Raw genomic sequence first — 22,578 nt, 5'->3', positions numbered from 1 at the left:
CAAGCTAAAAACTGCTCCTCTCTACATTTCCCATTCAACTAGAACAGCGGTTCTCAACCTGTGGGTCGTGACCCCTTTGGGGGTCGAATGACCCTTTCACAGGGGTTACCTAAGACCATCAGAAAACACATATGTAATTACATATTGTTTTTGTGATTAATCACTATGCTTTAATTATGTTCAATGTATAACAATGAAAACACCCGCATATCAGGTGTTTACATTACGATTCATAACAGTAGCAAAATTACAGTTATGAAGTAGCCACGAAAATAATTTGATGGTTGGGGTCACCACAACATGAGGAACTGTATTAAAGGGTCGCGGCATTAGGAAGGCTGAGAACCACTGATCTAGAATGACACTCATTGATAAATTTTTTTTATTCCCTTTAGGTAGTTAATACTACTTTATTAGTTAAATAACTTAATGCATCTAAAATGCTTAGAACTATACTTAGCACATAATAGTAACAATATCATCGGTATTACTATTATTACTATTACAACTCAATAGATTTTTTAAAGAGGGATTTCAAGTAACAGCCCCCATGGTCACGTGGGAGGAGTACTTATTCGGACCTGCTCCTCAAGGGTGTGCAGTCCCTCAGCACGGAGATGGCTTAGCTCCTGTTAGAAACTCACCATGCGCTGCCACTAATAAGCGTTCTCTGTGGATTAGCTTCTTGATCGCATGGTTCCTACTGAAGGCCCTCAAGCAGGCGCGGAAAGAGCTGAGCTTGAACCTTCCCTGAACCATTCACTAGGAAATTATTCCTACGCCCCAGTTCTGATTTTTTCAATATTAAAAATACTTGTGGAGTACTGGTTTTATTCCCGAAGCATAAGCTTTAAATCCTCCCAGGAATGTAGCTGCATAGCAGGCTGTGTCCCAGCGCAGCGTGCCGGAAGGCCGCCACAGGGCCCCTGACCAGCAGGGGAGCCTTGGCCCTGAGGTTAATGCAGGAACTGCTGGCTGGGAGCCCCGCACCTCCTCTGTTTCTTCCTCACAGTGTGGGCGTTCCCTTTGTGTTTTCCAGATCACAAGTGCTATAACAGCACGGGCGTGGACTACCGGGGGACCGTCAGTGTCACCAAGTCAGGGCGCCAGTGCCAGCCGTGGAACTCCCAGTACCCCCACACCCACACCTTCACTGCCCTCCGCTTCCCAGAGCTGAACGGAGGGCATTCCTACTGCCGCAACCCGGGGAACCAGAAGGAAGCTCCCTGGTGCTTCACCTTGGATGAAAACTTTAAGTCCGACCTGTGTGACATCCCAGCATGTGGTAAATAGCGCGCGTCGCCTTTATTGCGGTCCAGCCAGCTTTAGCGGAGCCCCGACCCATCCCCTTTCCTCAGGAGCGTCCTGTGAGTGGCCAGGGAGATTCGTGGCGTTTGTGTGATCTCAACCTATGTTTCTAGGATAGATACACCTGTTGTTTCTCCATAAAATGCCTCTTAGGTACCAAGCAGGGAGTGACCTTTTACTCCTGCAGCCACTGTGTTAGTGAGTGTAACAGGCACCGTCTCTTCCAAGGCACATAGGAAGCAGCTTAGCACAGTCATTCACATACAAAGACATTTCCCACATCCAAGTGTACCTTGTAGCACAACAGGTGTATTGGGAGCAGAAGGGAGCTGCTTTCCCTGTGCCCTTGAGAACACCTACAAGGTCGGAGCAATCTAACAGAGCTATTGCTCAGTTATGTGGGGCAATATGTGGATATACAGCAGAAGTCTAGGAAGAAAATGGGATTCCTGAGTCAGTTTGTTCCTTTTCCTAGCAGTTGCTTGGAAGGTGGGAGAAAGAGAATGAAGATGTTGTTGGAGCCTGGGGTTTGGTGCTCCTTTGGGACTGATTCATCTTCCTGACCCTGGTTCTCATGGAGAATGTCGGTGGGGTTTCCCAGGCCTCAGGGGGCCGGGGCGGGGGAGGGGGCGGGCAGTCAGGATGTCACTGCCGGGGAGGAACAGCCGTAAAACGGAGATGATGATGACCTACACGGAGGGTTGATTGTGAACATAAATGAGTTGTTAACTGAAAAACCCTAGGATGTCTGGAAGATAGCAAATGTTTAATCAATATTATCTACATAAAGGAATCTAGGATAAGTCGTAAACAGTCTGTGTACATAGGGATGCTTGCTCTCAGTTTGCCAAGTATTGTTCGAGAGCCTACTGTGGGGCAGGGGGGTTGAAAGAGGAATAGAATGTGACTCACATCACAATCACAATGCGATGTGTATGATACAATGGAAGTTAGCACAAACGTTATGGTACAAAGAAGAGGAAGCTAAAATGCACTAAAGAGGTCCAGAAGAGAAAGCAATACAAATATTAACAAGAGCCCTTAGTGATGAAAATTTGGGACACTATTATTCTACAGTTTTGTTCTTATGTGTTACTTGTTGCCATACTGTCCCCTGCAAAATGGTTTTATGGATGGTTAAACATGCCAAGTTTGAAAAAGAGGTGACCAGACTCCTTTTGTCTTGCTGGGCTTTAAAATGCCTTCACATGCAGCATGAAGAACAAATTATAAAATTAACTCTTCCAGAGCCACCATTGGAAACTTCAAAGCAAATTACCCTGTATTTTTAAAATGCTTTCCACTTAATAATGTATGGCTTACCCTGCATGCTATATTCAACATAAATAGGAAGGGCATAACAATAAAATATAGGCTAATAATGATTTACTTAGTTACCCCATCCCTTCTCCTAAGCCAGGCAAGGTATGAAGATCTGCAAGAGGGACAAGGGTAAAGGCAGCACTTACTGAGCACCCCTATGTGCCAAGCATGGTGCTTGGGGCTTTCATTGGCTTTATTTCTACTCACCCTCACACTGTGATGGATATTATCCACCCTTGCTGATGAAGAAACTGAGGCTCAGCCTCAAAATCACGCAGCTAGTTAATGGCAGGTCTGTCTGACTCCACGCTCCTCTTCCTGCCACTGGACGGTGCTGCCTCAGGATGCTGATGTTTGTCCTTAAGAAGATAAAATGAATTATTTTAAGGAAGAAACACATGGTTCACTCCACTCGGGGTGAATGCAGTTGTCCTTTAGGTGACGTCGGACCCTTAATTTCCAACTAATATCCATCAGAAATATGGAGGGGATTTGCTCATAAACTGGAAGATTTGTTGATAATGTGCTTCAAGCTTTATTACCATAAGTTTAAGTCAAGACTCTAAAGTATACTGAAGAAGTATTGGTTTTCATTTCAACGGTCTTCCTGAAGCAGTCAGACCAAACACATGCTCTGAGGGATGAAAGAAATCCTTGAACAGCCTTTCAGAATGTCGACAGAAAGAGAAAGATCACCTGCATCTACAAAACGCCTACCGTATGCATACAGGATGCTCCTTGCTTTATATATTCATCTCCATTTAAACCTCAGAACCATACTGGGCGGTGGGGTTATTACCATGTTCCACTGGGGTTCCGAAGGGCTAAAGGAGTTGTCTAAATCACATAACTGATGGGGTTGGACTTGGAACCATCATCTGTCCACATAAGCTCTAACCAAACTCAAAGCCAAAACTCTTTTCCAAGACACTCTACTATCTCCCATTTAAAGATTTTTCAGGAATAAAGAAAAGACAATAGGCTCAACCTCTAGATTCCAGTATATCGATTCCCATAATATGATATGGCATAAGAAAAATGGTCCCTTGCTGATAAAGAAATGTATCACAGCATGACTCAGTGTATTATTAAAGTATTAATCAGTGCAGTGATATTGGAGACCTTCAGAATATTTCTTTCTGAATATCAATCTGCAGAGGACACAGTTAAAATCCGGAGGACTGGTTAATTCTAGTCATCTGAGAGATAAATTTAGATGAAAGTTAAATCTGGAGATGACAAGGCAGTTTTCACCACTTACAAAAATAATTTTTTTTTAAAAAAAGAACATTTTTATTTCATTTTGAAAGAAAACAGTTCCTCTTGGATTCTTCAGGCCAAGCCACAGATACATCCTTTAAAGGAGCAGGGAGGCATGGCCGCCAGGATGAGAATTAAAGAGGAGAGCAGGTCAGCGCCGGCTGTTCCAAGGCAAGGCTTGTTGTAACTGTCCCTCAGTCACCAACCTCTGACAAAATAATCATAAGACAGTCCTACTGTATAACACTTCTTTACAGCATTTGAATTTTTTTTCTTATTTCGTCATTACAAAAACCATGAAAGATAAAGTAGGGATTTCCTGCCCTTTTTACTATGCAGGAAAACCGAAGTCCAGGGAAGTGGTAGGACTTACCTATGATCACAAATTAACTCATGGAAATGAGGCCTCCTATCTCTAGGGCCGTGGTCGGCAAACTGCGGCTCGCAAGCCACATGCCGCTCTTTGTGTGGCTCTTCCACAAAATACCACGTGCAGGCGCGCACGTACAGTGCGATTGAAACTTTGTGGCCCATGCGCGGAAGTTGGTATTTTGTGGAAGAGCCACACTCAAGGGGCCAAAGAGCCGCATGTGGCTCGCGAGCCGCGGTTTGCTGAGCCGCAGTTTGCCAACCACTGCCTAGGGCCACGCACTGCTCTTTCTTCTGTACCAGTGACTCTCAACCAGGGGAAGTTTGCTTTCCAGGGGACATTTGGCAGTGTCTGGAGAGATTCTGATTGTCACAGCGGGGTAGGGTTGCCATCTATGGGACAGAGTCCACGGATGCTGCTCAACGTCCCAGGATGCACAGAACAACCCCAGAATTTTCCAGCCCCAATGTCAACAATGCCAGGGTTGAGGAACCCTGAGGCTGGATAGGAATTATACAATTTACATTGTAGAATATAGTATTTTATATTTATTGCATAAATTATATAATTTAGAGTATAGGATAACAATAATATTGACCATCAGTTACCACTTACTAAGAGCTTACAATGAGCCAAAGACGATGCTAAGAGTTTTTTATGCATGATCTTATGTATAGTGGTCCTGTAACCCTATGAGTTGGGTTTTATTTTACCCAAGAAAAGAACACTGAGACTTAGAGAAGTTAAGTGACTTATCCAAGGCCACAAGGTTAATAAGAAGTGGATCCAGGACTCAAGCCTATAGCCAGTACTGAGAACAGCTTTTCATCTTACCATGAGTTATAAGCATGGGGGGCAGATTTGAAATGAGTCCTTTTCCACTTCCCTCCCGCATGGGATGGAGTCTCATGAGATGTTCCTGTATTCGTTAGTTAAGTCAAAGTTAGGGAGATTTCAAAATCTCCATGGGGTTTCTCATTTTCCCACTGATAACTTTTGTTTTTGTTTCAACTCAGTAAGGCTAAAAGAGGTATAGGCCTAATTAAATGCAGAATGTGAGCATTGTGATACTTTCTAGAATAAGAGCACTAGAGAATAGTCAGCCACAGAATGTTTTACCCATGAACTTTCACTCTAAGACGGAACATAAAATTAAGCACAACCAAATATGGCTGCTGTGGATTCTGGGAATTGGCTTGGCTAGGACTGTGTGCATGTGCCCAGGCAGTGCTTGGAGAAAGTGAAAGAACAGAAGATAGTTTGGGCAAGACTTGACCTCTCAGCCTTCCAGTCTTTTCTTTCCTGACCCAGGCATCTAACAATTGAATAGTTAATTATGTATTCAGTCAGTCACTCATTGAAACCAGTATGTGTTGAGCTCCTACTGTGTGTCCGACTTTGTGAACATGCTAGATCAGACCATATGCTCATGTAGCTTACAATCTAGTGGAAGCAGCAGATGAAAGAAATATGAATCACATTAAGCACTGTTGTATGGTTCCCAGCATGTACGTGTGCTGCTGTTATGTACTTTGCCTTTTAATGATGGCTGCTGGTTGTTGGAAGTTCTTTCTCCCAGCATCTGGCCTATGAATTCATTAGTGCTCAATAAAACATGTTGAATTAATTGATCCTCCTACTGACCACAGAATAAAGGAATCATCTCCATTTTACTGATGGAGAAGCTGAGGCAATGTTGCTTCTACTAAAGCCAAGATTCAGTCCAGGTCCACAGGACTCCAGGTCTGTCCACCATGCCACAAGTACTGAAATCTCGATTATGTAGAGGAATAAACATTCCTTTATCATCTCCCTCTTTTCTTTGATCATGATGCATTTTCTAGGTCTTTGAGACATTATCCATTGATACTCTGTGCAGCTCTTCAGGTGCAGGAATGAACCCCCTCCACAAAGACATCTACTCTGAAAGGCCCCAGGTGCTCCACATAGTCTCAGCCACCGCCTCACCCCCACCCCCCAGCAGCTTCACCCCGGCCTCGCGTGCTTGCCCTGTTCCCGTTAAGTCCCAGCTCTCCTCCCTTCCCGGCAGCCCAGGTCCCCAGTCCTTAGAGTTGGCCATCTTCCCTGAGATCCTGCCTGCAAACCTTCATTCACTACACTTTCACCTCTAGTCACTGTGGCCACCTTCCAAGCCAAATACCGTGGGTTGGGTGGAAAGTAAGTCGAAAAAGAAACATTTGCCTATGTTCCTTCCAACTGGCACCTAGGCACGCCTCCCAGGTTCACAGCTTCACTGTCGCCCTTATCATTGCTTTTCTACGCAGCTCTGGGGACGAAGCTGTGGAAAATGTCTATTTCCCCAAGAGCTCCTTTTGCAGGAACCTGGCAATTTTATTTTGGCTGTATTCTACCACGTGACTTATGTTCCTTCTCTCTCTCCCACTAATTGAAATTCCTTGTTTTGTTCTCAAACTGTGTGGGGAGACAGAGCCTCTATTGGATTGGAGTTCTGATTTTCAACCTTGATCCTTTATTTTACTCTAGATCCAGTCCGGAGACCATGTTTCCCGGCCAGCGTGCCTGATTCACCTCTAAGTAAAGCTTTCTTCCTCCACCAAACAACCAGAATTTCCAAGCAGCAGTATGGTGTTTACTCCTAAACCAGCTCCACTGAAGTGTGCCCATTGATAAGAAAAGTAGTGAACCATTTGGCTCCGTTTGGAGTTGTCATACCTGGCCTGTTGCTCTTGTGTTTCCTTTTAAGTCCTTGCCTTGCAGCCATTTGCCAAAGGGCATGTTGCCCAGTTCTGTGCCTGAATAGCCCTGACTTGTCCCATAACCTTACAAGTACCCGCCCTGGGTTCTGCTTTGTCACAAACCATTTTCTACAGCGTGGTGGTTTACAGTCCGGGGCAAGGCAGATGTTTTCCAGATTGCGAACACTGCAGTTTTTAACTCGCTCTGTCAGCGGCCTTCTCCCATATTTCATAGAAGACCTGTTGTAAGGCAATTTGTCTTTCAGCCATTTCTTCAAACCAAAATTGAACATTACAGTGAACTGGATGGTGGGGAGGGGAAAAGGAGGAAGGCATAGAGCACTGCTTTGTATAGTCTGAAGCTTTCCGGAAGAGTTATTTTTATACTGCAGAGATTTTCAAGATGTACTTTGGTCTCTGGTCTTTATACATTTTCAACAAAGTAAAGAACAATAGTTACCCAAACCTTGTAACTAAGTCATGTTCCCTAAACATTTTTAACCATAAAATAATTTTAACCATAAAATAACCATAAAAGTGTTTTTCACTGTCCCCGATATACATTGAGTCTTGACCCAGTGTGTCAGCTACTCAAGCAGCGAGGTTTTAGAAGCTCTCGGCTCTTTGGGTCAACCACCAGGGCAGTAGGAAGTGCTCCCTGTCACCTTGACCCTTCTTAACCCTTTGGGGACAGAAATCTTTTTTATTTTTTATTTTTTTAATATCACGAGATGATCAGTTAAGCAAACTTTTATTGAAGCTTAAAATTGTGGTGCAGAAATGCATTTCAACCACGCCAAGTCCAGCATCAGCATGAAGAAATGATGGCACCAAAATTTTCCCTCCTCTATCATAACATACTAGGATTAATTTACAGTTTTCATTTTTCTTAGGTTTTGTTTCACACAAATTTGTGCAGTTTTTCAACATTAGATAGAAATCTGTTAGAAAAAAATAGACCTCAAGCCAACACATGTTATGAAATCTATTAAGACACCATTCAAGGACAAAATCCACCTTGACCATTGGGTCCTCAAAACAGCACTGAAACATTAGGGACTGTGTGCTAATTACAGAATCAAACTGATCCATTGATTGAAAGCTTCTTCAATGAATCTTTGAATCAAAAACATGCTTGAAATAAAAGTCAAAAGTTTCTCAACCTTTAAAAAAAAAGTGTTCCAACCCTTTGGTTTCAAACCAAGTAGATTTTATGTTTAGAAACACTGAAAAGAAAGTGTTTTGTTTATAAATATAGAGGGAACAAAAACATCAATGCATCAAGCCAGAAAGAACTAAAAAAAAATTAGGACAAGAATACAAAATTAAGTCAACTTTGCTGTTTTCTGGGCTGCTTAAATCTCACAGTATTTGCCAATATACTCTAAGAGCTAAAAATGCCAACTCTTGAAAGCCTGTATTTCTAGTCACTTCCCTTTGACCATTTTGGAATTTTGTATGTTGCGTTTTATGGTGACAGGATTCTGATACAACACCACAAGGATTGTTGTTATTGGCTTTGTATCAGTCCAGTTTCTGGCAGGAATCTAAAGGCACAAATGGAGAATTTTATAAAGAGACTATTTATAATGGTGGCAGAATTAGGGAAAGCCAATAACGAACGTGCAGAACCCAGGCAAGCAGGAGTGGGAGGCAATACCATCCTAAGCCTGGGAAGTCAAGGGGACCCTCAGTTGCCTTACTCCATAGTTGAAGCTAAAGAGAGAGGGCTGTCCAGTACATGCTGGGACCTAAGATAGAGGGCTGAAGGTAACCCTCTACAACCCAGCAAGGAGGGAGTCCTGGGAATAAACACATCGACTGTACTCTCTTCTTGCCCTGGGCAGTTCTTTTTATACTGCCAATGCCTCCCATTGGCTGACCCTAACCGGAAGCCAGAGGACAAGTGGGTCCATTAATACTGTTACACCCATTGAGGTCAACCACAGCATTGAGCTGGGCAGACAAGGATTGAAACTGGTCTGGTAGGCTGAGGACACTCAGGAAAAATATTCATCGCTAGCTTTAAATCAGTTGCTTCATAAGAGAGTCGAAGTTTTACAGGGGCCTAAATAAGGTGCTGTCAGCTCAGTTTATAAAATCAGAGTATCTTGGGAGAAACCATAGAAAACATCCAGCCTCCGTTTGAACATTGCCAGAGACCTCCACAGACAGCAACATCTCTCCACCTGAGAGTGGTTGTGGGATAGCTCCCACTGCTCAAAACTGGCCTTTGTAAGCTAGAAACCAAAATGTGTATGTGAAATCTCCTGATTAAAAAAAAATGTTACTCAGTATTTTAAGAACAACAACTATTAAGGAACAAGTCAATGTACTGCATCTAGCTTGTAACCCCTGTTGTCATTTCTTATCCAATTTGAAGACATCTACACGTCCTTCATTTGATTTTTTTTTTTAATCTAAGAGTATGTAGTTCCTCCAGTCTTTTCTTACCCATCCTCCTCCTTCTCTGGATGTTTCTTGCTTCTTCAAAGACCTTCTTAAAAATATAACTCTTAGAGTAGAAGACATGTGTTGGTGTATTTTTACCAGAGCAGGTAGAAGAGGACCATGATGTTCTTGATCATGACTTAGTATTGCCAGTGAAGGGTATTTTGTTGCTATAAGTGCCATATATGAGCAGTTTCATCATGATGTTGCTGGGTCCAACTGAGCCTTCAAGTCTTCACTAAAACATATTGGGGATTTGGTTGCTGTTGTTGTTGTTTTGCTTTGGTTTGGTTATATCAAAAAGTACTTAGTAGATTTGCTTAATCATGGACTTCTCTAGACAAGGTCTTTAACCTATCTGAAAGTTACATTTACTTGCAAAATTTCAACTGTTTGTTTCAGGTCATTCTTTTAGCCTGTTGGTCCTCTAAGAACTTTTTTTTTCTATAGTCAGTTAGGTATCTTTCCTAGATTCAGGCCGTTTTCAAGTTTGAAACATGTGATCATCAAGTACTTGTTAGACAGGTTTCTTCAAGCATAGCCCACTACAATTTGATGTGATTTGCTGATTAAAACGATTAGAGTGCAGGCATGTGGTGAATTCCTAACCCATCTCATATTGTCTAGCCTTCATTTTTTGTCCATAAGGACAAACACTCGATCAAATGTTTTGCTAACATTTCAATGTGGTTGGTCTACCATTCTAAAATAATACTATTACAAGTGAAAAAAGATTTAATTTTATGAAAACTATTGAATTTTGGCCCTTAAAGATTAGCTCACTTTAAAAAGTGGGAAAAGGACTTATATAGGCATTTCTTCAAAGAAAATAAACAAATGTCAATGAGAATGAGATGTTCAATACCACCAGTCATTAAAGAAATGCAAATCAAAACCACAATGAGATATCACCTCACATCCATTTGAATGGCATATATATATATATATTGCCAGTGTTAGTGAAGATGTAGAGAAATTAGAACTTTTTTGTACTGTTGGTTGGAAGACAACATGTGGTAGCCACTATAGAAAACAATATGTGTATTCCTCAAAAAATTAAAAATAGAACTACCATTCATCCAGCAATATTGCTTCTGGGTATTTATTCAAAAGAACTGAAAGCAGAATCTCAAAGAGATATTTGAGAATGAACCCTGTTATTGTGCATTATTCGCAATAGCTCAGAGGTGGAAGCAAGCCAAATGTCATCAGTAAATGAATAAAGAAAATAATGGTGTAGCCCTGGCTGGTGTTACTCAGTAGGTTGGGTGTTGTCCCATGCACCAAAAGGTTGCCAGTTCAATTCCCAATCAAGACACATGCCCAGATTGCAGCTCAGTCTGGTAGGGAGCATGCAGGAGGCTGCTGATTGATGTTTTGCTCTCATGTAGATGTTTCTTCCTCTCTCTCTCTCTCCCTCTCCCTCTTTCTCTAAAAAGTAATTTTTTTAATCTTTAAAAAATAAAAGAAAACATGGTATATTATTCAACCTTATAAGAGAAGGAAATACTGTCACATGCAACACCATGGATAAATCTTGAGGACATCATGCTGAGTGAAAAAAAGCCAATCATAAACAAATACCATGTGATTTCATTTATATAAAACTAGAGGCTCAGTGCACGAATTCATGCATGGGTGGGGTCAGGCCAGCCTGCCTTGATTGGGGCCGATCAGGGCTGGGCCGGCAGGGGGGAGGGGACTCAGGAGGTTGGCTGGACACCCTGTCCCCAATCAGGGTGGAGGGGGCTGATCAGGGCCATAGTGCACGTCAAAGCAACCAGTCATTCCAGTTCTGGTATTCTGGTAGCTTGGCTTTTATATATATAAATATCTAAAGTAGTCAAATTTATAAAAACAGAAAGTAGAATAATGGTTGCCAGGGCCTGGTGGGGAGGGGAAATGAGGAATTGTTCAATGAGTATAGAAATTCTGTTTTCAGGATGAAAAAGTTCTGGAGACCTGTTGTACAACAATGTGAATATACTTAACACCACTGTTTGCTTCAAAATAGTTAAGATGATAAGTTTTGTTATGTGCTTTTACCATGATTTAAAGTTTTTAAATTAAAAAGAAAAGATTAGCCCAACTCTTTCCTTTTATAGAGGAGAAAACTGAAGCCCTGGGAATTTTAGAAACTTCTAGTGAACTCGTGTGGACTCCAGTTACTGAGATTTTTCTCAAGTGTTCACAAATGCATTATTGTCCTCCTAGTTATTGTGATTAAAACATTTTCTGCAGAGAAAAAATTTAATCACTGTATATGGCCTAACAGAGTCCTATTTTAAGAATTCATTTGAGAATGCATAAGGCAATAGATCACCTACTTAATATTTCCATCATTAAACCGAGAGTATGAACGGCTGGGCCCAGCATGCCCACTGAAGGCCCAAATACCATGGTTTTCCATTTGGCTTGCAGGCACTTGCTTAAACATCAATAATGATAACAACCAATGTATTTTATAGTTTCCAACTAATAAATGGTAGCAATTCCTATTCGTTTTTTTATGGTTTTAAATTATTTTTCAAAACAAGATCATAATTTAACTCATTTAATTTCCTTTGAATTCTGATTTTCTGTAAGATTTCTTCCTACCTTTGCCATGCCACAAATCTGAGCACTTTGTTGTTTTAACTCAAAAGTAATATCCCAGATGAGGTTTCATTTTATAGAAGTACCTCTTGAATGAGAAATCATGTGTACCTTGTTTTAGCCCAGGATAAGAAAGGAGTATTTTCTCTATTTTATTTAATTACTAATCAAAGTATTGAATATCATTGTAAAAATAAAACAGGAATGTCAGATGTAAACTGTGATACCAAATTGATTTTTAAAAGGAAATTAATCATGTGATCCAGACTAAATTGTTGGTCCCAGAAATCCCAAGGATTAACTTGATGTAACTAATATGTGCATTTTACTTTTAAGCAGTTACTCCAAAGTATTAAAAATCTTCACCATTCTAATTTTCTTTGCAATGCACTGGAGGTGTCCATTACCCTTTAAAGGGCATCGTAAGAATAATGTCCATTGTTCTAATGTGATTCTTTTTCATGTATGGTCTCTGCTGGATACTAGCCCTCACTGAGAGGGAGCCTTGGACTCTTAAGGAGATGATAAAAACAATTTCATACAGTATGTTAGCTTTTATTAGTAATATAATTTATAAAGCATGGAAGTATTGAAGGCAGACAGGCTTGCATTCCAACCCAGACTTGACCTCTTTCTAGCTTTGTCAAATTATCTGTTCTTTCTTGGCCTCAATTTCTCTATGTGTAAAATCAAGATAACATTGGGTTAAAATGACGAATAAAAATGCTAGGACATTTAAAAGAGGTTGGGCAAATGCTCGTGGTCTAATCTATGAGTAACATTAGTTGTTCCGAGGAATGTTTTCCTATACATTTTTCCTGAGCCAGACCCTGACTTCCCTCCTGGCCAAGTGCAGAGAGCTGTGTGGGAAAGTGAGCCTGTTGTATGGTAGACTTACAATAGGCCTGAAGCTGCTTTCTGTCACTTCCAACTCCACCACGTGTTGTTCTGCTTGATTATTGCACTTGGCAAGAAGACATTGTGCTCGCTTGCATATCCTCCATGAACCTGAAGGGGCCAAGTTTGACTGTGTTCAAAGAGTTTAGCTTCTTGAAGTTTGTTCTGCGGCAGACCTACAGGGGGATTTGTCCCAGACCTCGCATTTACAGTCAAAGGCGCTCTGAGAATAATCTGATACGGAATGTACAGAATAGACTCCTTTGTTTGCCAGACAGGTGAGAGCCCTGCTTTCCCTTGTTGTGAAAACTCCGGGCCAGAAAAAAATGACTAGCGTTACGTTAGGACTAAATGAGCTTCATTTCTTTTGTAATCGTTACCCTCATAATGATTTCACTGAAAATCCAAGAATAACAAGAGGGATTTCTCCCTTTGTGGTACTGACAAACATGAACGTGTTTTATAATGTTAATAATCAGAGCACCCCACAACTGCATGGCAGTTTTCAATTTTCCGAGGTTCTTTCGTGAATGTTATCTCTCACGTGAACCAAATAAGACTGAACAAATGAGGAGATGGAGGTCAGAGAGCTGGTTTCTTGCTTAAGGTTATTTAAAATCCCCAGCCCAAAGCTTTCATTCCTGCATCGTTTCCTACTCTAAGCATAAGGGGTAAATATTGAGGGATTAACTTGTAACAGGTATAGAATAGATAATTTCACTGTTACTCCGTTTATTGTTTATATCATTTCTATGAAATAGGTATTAACATTGCCATTTTACAGATGGGTTTGCTCAGAGAGGCTAAGTGCCTTACGGAGGTTACGTAGATAACGACAAAGGCCGTCTGTAGAGTTTCTGACTCTAAAACATACATGTCCTTCATTCTGCTACACTGTTTCTAAAGAGGATAGATGGATAGCTGCATTGATGATCGAGATCTATCTATCTATCTGTCTATCTCTCTATCTGGTGGGCCCTGTGGTAGACACTCTTCCATGTGATTTTTTTCTATCTACCCACCCACTCACATGCAGACACACTTGTTACAAAAGAGACCAGTTCCTAATGGCTAGAATGATTAGAATGGCCTCCCAGAGATGCCTGGGTTATGTTTACCTGCCACAGTGTATACAGTGGGGAGTTCTAAAGTAGCACGTCTGGCAAAGCTTCACTGTCATACCCCACATTTCAGGCCTCGCTCCTCCTTCCTACTTCCGCGAAGCAAGAGAAACCCTACCATGAGAAAGCAGGTGCACAACAGCAGCTATTCTCAAACTATTGGCCGTGTGGTGTGGAGGCTAGAGCAGGAGCTGTGAAGCAATACCACAGGGGAGGAGTCCCAGCTTTGAATTACTAATTGCATGTCCTTGGGCAAGTTACTTAACCACTCTGCCCTTCAGCTTCCTCACCTGTAAGAATGGAGTTAAGGATGGCACCTGCCTCCTGGGACTGGCTATGAGGATAAAATGAATGAGTTGATGAAAAGTGCTTAGAACAGTACCTGGCCCCTGTTCATAATAGTAGAAGATACTCAGTAAACATTAAGACTTAGTAAACAGATTTTACCCCTCCCCAAGCCCTCTGAGGGTTAACCCGTAGAGCAGTCCCATCACCCAGATTTGGGTGCTCCTTCTGAACTTCTTGTCTTGAGTCTGTTTATGTGGAGAGAAAACGATGTGATTAGTGCTCTATCTCACTGAACCACGGGTTCCCAAAGAAGGTACGTGCAAGTATATTCCCATTTATATGTACAAGGGAAGCTCACTGTTTACAGGGACTTTGGGGGACTCTTCACCACTGTATTCATACTTCCCTGCTAGCATTTCCAATAGTGTATTGTATTTATCTTTTCTCTGTTTTCCCTTACTAGCCCATGAGTTCCTTGAGGGCAAAGGACATGTGGAAGTTAATTTTGTATTCACAGACCCTAGAAGAGTGCTTATCAGTAGTCGCTTTGGTTTATTGACTTACTGAACAAGTGGGAGAATGAGTGGATGGATGCATGATTAATTATTTTGTTAAGTAAATAGTCATCTCTGAATTTTGTGTCAATCTTTATTGCCACACTTTGGATTTTCTTAAAGCAAGATAGTTGATGAGGTTATTGGTGATCAGGGCATGTATTATGCAACCCCTATAAAAGCTGTCCCATAATTCTTGTTTGCTTTATCAGTCAAATAATTAGTTAATGATAATATATACCCAAAGTACTTAGTTGTTGTGTTGTTGTTGTTGTTCTTAAAGTACTTAGTTTTAAAGGCCAGGCTCAAACCAATAAAAAGAAATGTATGCCTAAGGTCCTTCTCTCTGTATTATGTTCTTTCCCAAGCAACAGTAGGTACAGTGGGTGTATAAGATTTCAAAAATACACTTCAAAGTGTTACCACTCATAATTATTGAGTTCATATGAAACCATTTAGGAAGAATTCTTGGGTTTCAAAAAAGTATCAAGTTCTACAATGGTGCCGCACGGGAGGGAATGATAGACACTATCCAAAATACATACTTGGTGCATGCGGACAAGAAAAGCCCAGAGGGGTGAGTGATTTATTCAGGGTCTCACAGCTCATCAGAGACTGAGCTGGCCCTGCCTTCAGGTCCCCATATTCTCAGGCCATTGGGTTTGTGGACACTGGGCCAGGATTCTTTAGTGATGTTGACTCTGGAAGATGCAGGACTGGCCCTATGTGTCCAAACAAGCCCAGACAATGGCATGATTTCTGGAACATTAGGTCGCGGTGTTTGATCTGGGCGGGCGGCCAATGGAAGAAGAGCCCTGTGGTCCACATTAATGCTCATGGATGTATACAGTCCATTCACCTGGCGTTTAACTTTTAAGGTGTGAGAGAAAAGCAGGTCTGATGCTAGGGAGAGGCAGCCTCAGAGGGGGACCCACACACATGCAAAGCCTTTATAATTTCCCTCTGCAATTTTTAAACATTTGAACTTTAAACTTTTAAACTTCAATAAATTATGTTGAAGGTTTGATGGAAACAAATTGTAATCAGCAACGGTTCTTTTTTTTTTTTTCTCACAGTGGACTTGTGTGTATAAACGAATAGGAGGTCCTTTTAAACTAGGCAATGTAATAGTATACATGGTATTGGAACTTGTATAACTTTTGTTCTTCTTTGAAATTTTTATTTCTGCACCCAGATTCGAAGGATTCCAAGGAGAAGAATAAGATGGAAATCCTGTACATTCTGGTGCCGAGCGTGGCAATTCCCCTGGCCATCGCCTTGCTCTTCTTCTTCATCTGCGTCTGCCGCAACAACCAGAAGTCCTCGTCGCCGCCCGTGCAGAGGCAACCCAAGCACGTCCGAGGTCAGAACGTGGAGATGTCGATGCTGAACGCATATAAGCCCAAGGTAAAGTGAGCAGAGCGCGGCAGCACTTATGATGTCAGTTTCGGGTTAAAGCAAACCTATAACCCTCCCAGTTTAGAAGTCAAATGACGCAGACTCAGGTTCACAAGTGCCGGGGTTTGCTTGCAGGTAGCCGTGCATCTCTGACTGCACCCGAGGCAGCTTGCACATTCTTTCCTCAGTGTGTCCACCTCAGTGCTGGGCCCCATCGCTGCCTCCCCACACAGTTTGGCTGCAAGGGAATCCTTAGGAGGCCATCTCTCCCAGCCCCTCAGGACTCAGCTGTTTTAAAAATCTCCAAGAAGGAAATTCCATACTCTTCCAATCAAACTGAAAGAGAGATGAAGAAAGGTAGAGAGGTGGAGAGAGTGGGGAGGGCTGGGGGGGGGGGGGCGCGGGGAGAAAGAGCCAGAGCCAACATTATTCACTGTCAACCCTTTTTATTGTACAACAATGTACACGTACCTATCACCACTACGCTGTACACTTAAAAATATCAAAAGTTGCCCTAGCTGGTTTTGCTCAGTGGATAGAGTGTTGACCCATGGACTGAAGGGTCGTGGGTTCGATTCCAGTCAAGGGCATGTACCTCACTTGCAGGCTCTATACCTGGCCCCAGGTCATCGATGGGAGGCAACCAATTGTTGTTCTCTCTCTGTGTCTTTCCCCTTCCTTTCCACTCACTCTAAAAATCAATGGAAAAATATCCTCACGTGAGGATTAACAAAACAAAAAAAAATTTTTTTTAATAGCAAATTTTATGTGTCACAACAACAAAAGCTATCCTTTTCACGCCTCACCTAAGTCCCTTTCTCTTTGGTTTATATGTATTTTAAGAGAAATGTTATCTTTCCTAAAATCTTTCAATGTTGTTTAATGACAGCTCGCCTTCGCCTCTGTCGGTGCTAAAGCAGCCCACTTCCTTTTAGCTGTTCCTCCACATCTTTCAACACTTGGGTTGCTCGAGGTCCTGGCGCGGAACCCAGGGTCACTGGCCCTTGCCTTCAAGGAGCACATGCTCCATGTCTTGGAGCTGAAACACAGCAGAGGCTTTCTCTCCGGAAAGCCAGCCCCTCAATCCCAGGCCTTGGCAAAGAGATTTCATTTACATAATCTAAGATTCTGCATCCAAAAGCCTGTCTTTTCTTCTTAGTGCAACTCCAAAGGAACATTCATTCATTTGTTTGACAAATATTTATCTTCTCTGTGGGTTGGAGGTCATATTATTTTTTGACCCTCATAAACAGAAGCTACGTCACTTTTAACAAAGTTTTAGGGAAAAATGTCTTCACACTTCACACTCACTTAACTAATCCTTTTATACAATAAGTAGAGTAGCATAATTGTGACTGACACACAGCCTTCATTTGATTTGATTTTGCTTTGCAATTGGATTTTTTACTTAAAAGGTCTTAGCATGTTTGTATTGTAAAGTCATATGTGTTGGTAAGGTTTTGAGGTTTCTTTAATGCTAACAATTCATTTTAAGTGTTATTTCCCAAACAAAACCACTGTTCTCTTAAGTGTGAATTTTTACCATAGGGAGGGGGTTAAAAAACAAACCACAGACCCGGGAAACCAGAGTTCACTAAGTGACTTGGGGGACAGGTGTGGTGGAGGTTCATCTCCTTTGACATCCTATCTGCTTGCTAGCCGACTTCGTACATCATCTATAATAATAAAAGCCTAATATGCAAATAAACCGAACGGTGGTTCCAGATGTCCTTCTGGATGTGGATGAAGCCGGGGCTGCGGCCGCAGGATCAAGGCAGCTGCTGTGGCTGTGATGGCCTACTCTTGCACAGATTTCATGCATCGGGCCTCTAGTACACATTTTGAAACTTTCCACTTAATCTTTTTGAAGGTAGTAGAAGAAAATGCAGGGGTTAATATTGTTATACATTCATGAAGTATCACTTAGTTGACCTCTTGTATATACCATGACTCTAAACTTCTAGGGCAATAGTCTTAGTTCTATGGGAATCTTTCCCTGTCATTTCTGTTATTAAATGTTAAGGAGCCTTAGAGACACCAGAACTCTGAGTGGAAGAGAGACCCAGTCTGGTTACAGCATTCACTGTGCAGCCACCACCCTGGAGAGGTGGGCTCCTCGTGCCATGGCAGGAGCCAGGGGGAAAGTCATTTCCATGTGGGAGGATTATCCATTTTGTCGGTCAGCCTCCATCTGCAACTCAGTTTCATTTTTAGTGAATGTTTCTTTTGCAACACGTGATCTCCAACAGGCACAATGTTTTGGTTTTATGCAGTCTTTCATGTAAAGATCTCAGAGAGCTTTGTGACATGGAGAAAGTTACTATTTGTTGATTGATAGAATTGTCCAAAACTATATCAGGAGCTTTTACCCTTGTTATCTCACATCTATTATAGAAGACTAGAGGCCCAATGCATGAAAATTTGCGCAAGAGTACCTCTTCCTTCCCCTGGCTGCTGGCACCAGCTTCCCTCCAGCACCCAGGACCTGGGCTGCCGGCACCAGCTTCCCTCTGGCACCCAGGACCCGGGCTTCCCTCCTCGGGCCACTGGCAGGCACCTGGGACCCAGGCTGGCTTCCCTCTGGCCCCAGCTTCATCAGGAAGGATGTCTGGAATGACATCCGGAAGATGTCTGGTCTAATTAGCATATTACCCTTTTATTATTATAGACTAGAGACCTGGTTCATGAAATATGTGCACGGGGCGGGGGGGTCCCTCAGCCAGGCCTGCACCCTCTCGCAATCCGGGACCCCGTGGGGGATGTCCAACTGCCAGTTTAGGCCCGATCCCTGTGGCAGTCAGGCATCCCTCTCACAATCCAGGACCACTAGCTCCTAACTGCTCACCTGCCTGCCTGCCTCATTGCCCCTAACCACTCTGCCTTGCCTGGCTGATCGCCCCTAACGCCTCTGCCTGCCTGTCTGATCTCCCCTAACCACTCTGCCTGCCTGCCTGATCTCCCCTAACCACTCTGCCTGCCTGGCTGGTTGCCCCTAATGACTCTGCCTGCCTTCCTGATCACCCTTAACCACTCACCTGCCTGCCTGATTGCCACAACCACTTGGCCTGCCTGCCTGATCATCCCTAACTGTTCGCCTGCCTGCCTGATTGCCCCTAACCACTCTGCCTGCCTGCCTGATTGCCCCTAACCACTCTGCCTGCCTGCCTGATCACCCCTAACCACTCTACATGCCTGCCTGATTATCCCTAACCACTGGCCTGCCTGCCTGATTGCCCCTAACCACCTCTGTCTTGGCCCCCACTGCCGCGGCTTCGTCCAGAAGGATGTCCAGAATGACATCTGGAAGGTCGTTCAGCTGTCTGGTCTAATTAGCATATTACACTTTTATTATTATAGATAGGTATTATTATCACTCTTGTACAAGCAGGGTAACCAAGACTCAAACTGATTAACTTGCCCAAGGTCAAAGAGCTCGTAATGAAAAGAGACAAAATGTGAATATAGGACTTTTCAACTCCAGGCAAAGCCCTTCCACTTGCCTGACCCCATGAAAACGTTTTTGCACAACAAATGATACTGGGAAGAGGGAGTGGGAGGCCAGGCAAACAACTAAATGGGATTCCATTTGGTCAGTTCTAGCTGAACACTAACCACAGGCATCACCCCAGTTGTGACAAATCCTGTATTGGCCTGAATAACAGTTGTAAGCCTCAATGGTGGAGTCTGTCATGTGGAATTTGGCCAGAGCAAAAATAGTCCTCCATCCTCCATGGTCATAGAGACAAATGTTAAATATCCTGGGATAACTTTTCCCAAAGACTTGGCGATGTGAGTATTGTTTTCATCATTTTGGGGCCATTTTTAAATTGTGCCTTGCAAAATCTCCCAGTGTCAAGATGTTTTCCAACACAAGGTTTCCAATGTAGCCATAAACATCTCACAAGCAATTCTGAGCCTGACGGGAAGCAGCAGCGACTCAAGCAGATTTGACTGGGGCGGGAGGGAAGAAGCAGCAGAAACAAATGTAGACTTTTTTTTTCTTACTCTCCTACGAGATTTGGCTCCCATCAGATTTGAGTTGTGCAGTTGTTTGTTTTGGTTCTTATTGAGTGCCTTTCCTGGAAAAAGCACAAAGGGCTTTGTAGACCTTAGAGAAAATTCCTAACTGTAAACAGCCAACCTCTGAAGCTGCTTTCAAAGGTCACCGACACATAAATATTCCAGTACCTATAAAATCTAAAAGGAAGGGACATGCATAAGAATGGAGGAGGAAAAAGTCCTGAAAACAAACACCTTCCAGCATAAAATCAAAAGGACATTTGCCGGCTGGGATGAAAAAGGAAGGAAGGATGGAGGCGGGCCTTATCCTTATTTCTCCCTCTTATTTATCCACGTGAATGTGCCCTTCAGGGTTCACACTCTCTGTTTCCATCTTTCTGCACTTGCCGAGCTGCTACTATCCGCCTGAGTGTTTGGATTAGGAGAGGCTCCTCTGGGAGATGAGAAATCCGTGCCCTTCAGGGGGGACACTAGGCCTCCGCAGACAGACTGGCTGACAGGACCTGGCGTTGAGTCCCCAGAGAGGTGATGCTTAAAACTTTTGATGAGGCCGAGTTTCCTTCGGATCTGTGCGGAAAGGAAGCCGCTGGCCTGACCAGAGCGGCATCTTCACTCTGAGCCTTGAACAGTTGGGAAATGAAGATGCTCTCCCTGGCTTGACCCCCAGCTGCCCTGCGGCCCTGAGAAGCCTCTCTGAGTGTCAGAGGTCTCCGCTGCTCAGAGAAGTGGCCGGCTGTGTTCATGTAATTGTAAAGGACTGTGTATTTTTATTTTCTCTTGTTCAGCCAGAGATTTCAAGCCATTGGGTGGGATTAGATAATTGCCTATCGTTTCCATCTTTAAAATCTCCTGATGAGTATTCCAGCAATGCATGAACTAAGGAGGCATTACGATTTTACAATCTGACTGGGTGCTTTTTTTACTTAAAAAGAGAGAGATGGAAATATCAATGATGAGAGAGAATCATTGATCACTGCCTCCTGCACGCCCCACACTGGGGATCGAGCCTGCAACCTGGGCATGTGCCCTGACCGGGAAATGAACCGTGACCTCCTGGTTCAGAGGTAGACACTCAACCACTGAGCCACGCCGGCCAAGCTGACTAGGTGCTCTTTAAAAGAACGATGGAAGCAAGCCACATCTGAGAAGCCTGTAAGCCCTAACTTCCCTTCTCTCCCTGGACCCTACCAACTCTCATGTGCCTGAAAAACAGAGCAGTCGCTAAGGGTGCTTTTAAGGGAGACAAGCTGTGGAATGTGCTCCCTTGAGAGTCAGGAACCCTGTTCACACCGAGGGGGAACCCTGGTCTGTCCTTCCCTCTGTGACTCACTGCATGGGATTTAGGCTCACAGAGAGGTGAAGGGATGGAGGAGTTTGAGAATGAGGGGCAGAGACGCGTGGGCTTGGCGGAGGGCTACGGCCAAAGCCTGAAGTTGGCCTGTGGGTCAAACTCCTGCCGCTCTGGCTGATGTGAGGAACACTGGGGAGGAAGCTGGATTTGCCTAGCTTTCTGAAGCTGGTAGCTGTATTTTATTTCTCAACTTAACCTCATCTCTAGCCAGCTTCTCTGTTTCTTTGCTTCCAAAGGCAATTCATCTCTCCTTCTCCTTTCCAGCCAAGGTAGTTGCTTAATGTTCTAACTCATGATTATATTCTCCGGGCCTGTCCGTTTTGCCAGCGAGATGCTTCCTTCCGCCTGAAAGGCCTACTGTGTCCCGCTACCCCTTAGAAACCCCTGGCCTTACCCAATGTCACCACGCTTGGCACTGAAATGTCCTCCACAACTTCTCCACTTACTCCCTTAAAGCCATTGTCTCCCAGGCCTCTGAGCTCATCGTTCTCTTGACAGGGACCTCCCTGGAATCTCCAGTGATGTCATTTCATCCAATGACCTTCTCCAGGCTTCATCCCCTTTCATTTCTCTGGAGCAGTTGATACTCTTAACCACCATCTTGAAATACTTTTTCTCTTGGCTTTCCTCCTATCTCCTCCTGTTTCCTTCCCTGGTCCTTCCCATAATTCCCTAAATGGGAGCATCCTCTAATGTTTGCCAGTCCTCTTTTTCTTTCTCTCTCTCTCTCATGCTGACTTCATCTCTGGAATCACTTGAGCTCCCACTCAATATAATGATTCTGGAAGGACCAATCTCAAGTTATAAAATTCTCTCTCCCAGCACCCAAGAGTCCAGACTCGCTGGCCCTAACTTACCTTTGCAGCCACATTTTTCTCTTAGTGTCTTTCTGGGAGGCAGTACGACATACTTCAAAGAGCAAGCA

General features: G+C 43.2%; 1 protein-coding gene across 3 annotated transcripts in view; it reads left to right on the top strand.

Annotated features, from left to right (window-relative positions):
* The window catches only part of ROR1 (receptor tyrosine kinase like orphan receptor 1), a 397,078-nt gene that overhangs the window by 359,947 nt on the left and 14,553 nt on the right, over positions 1–22,578 (top strand). For all 3 annotated transcript variants that reach the window (XM_059689301.1, XM_059689300.1, XM_059689299.1), the window contains 2 exons: positions 1,040–1,285; positions 16,080–16,291. In XM_059689301.1, coding sequence (XP_059545284.1) covers positions 1,040–1,285; positions 16,080–16,291 — 458 coding nt within the window. The remainder of the gene's footprint in view (positions 1–1,039; positions 1,286–16,079; positions 16,292–22,578) is intronic.

The sequence above is a fragment of the Myotis daubentonii genome, chromosome 3, assembly GCF_963259705.1.
Source record: "Myotis daubentonii chromosome 3, mMyoDau2.1, whole genome shotgun sequence".
NCBI classification, from domain to species: Eukaryota; Metazoa; Chordata; class Mammalia; order Chiroptera; family Vespertilionidae; genus Myotis; species Myotis daubentonii.
The sequence above is the reverse complement of the archived record's forward strand: the minus strand, read 5'-3'. Positions and strand labels throughout refer to the sequence as shown.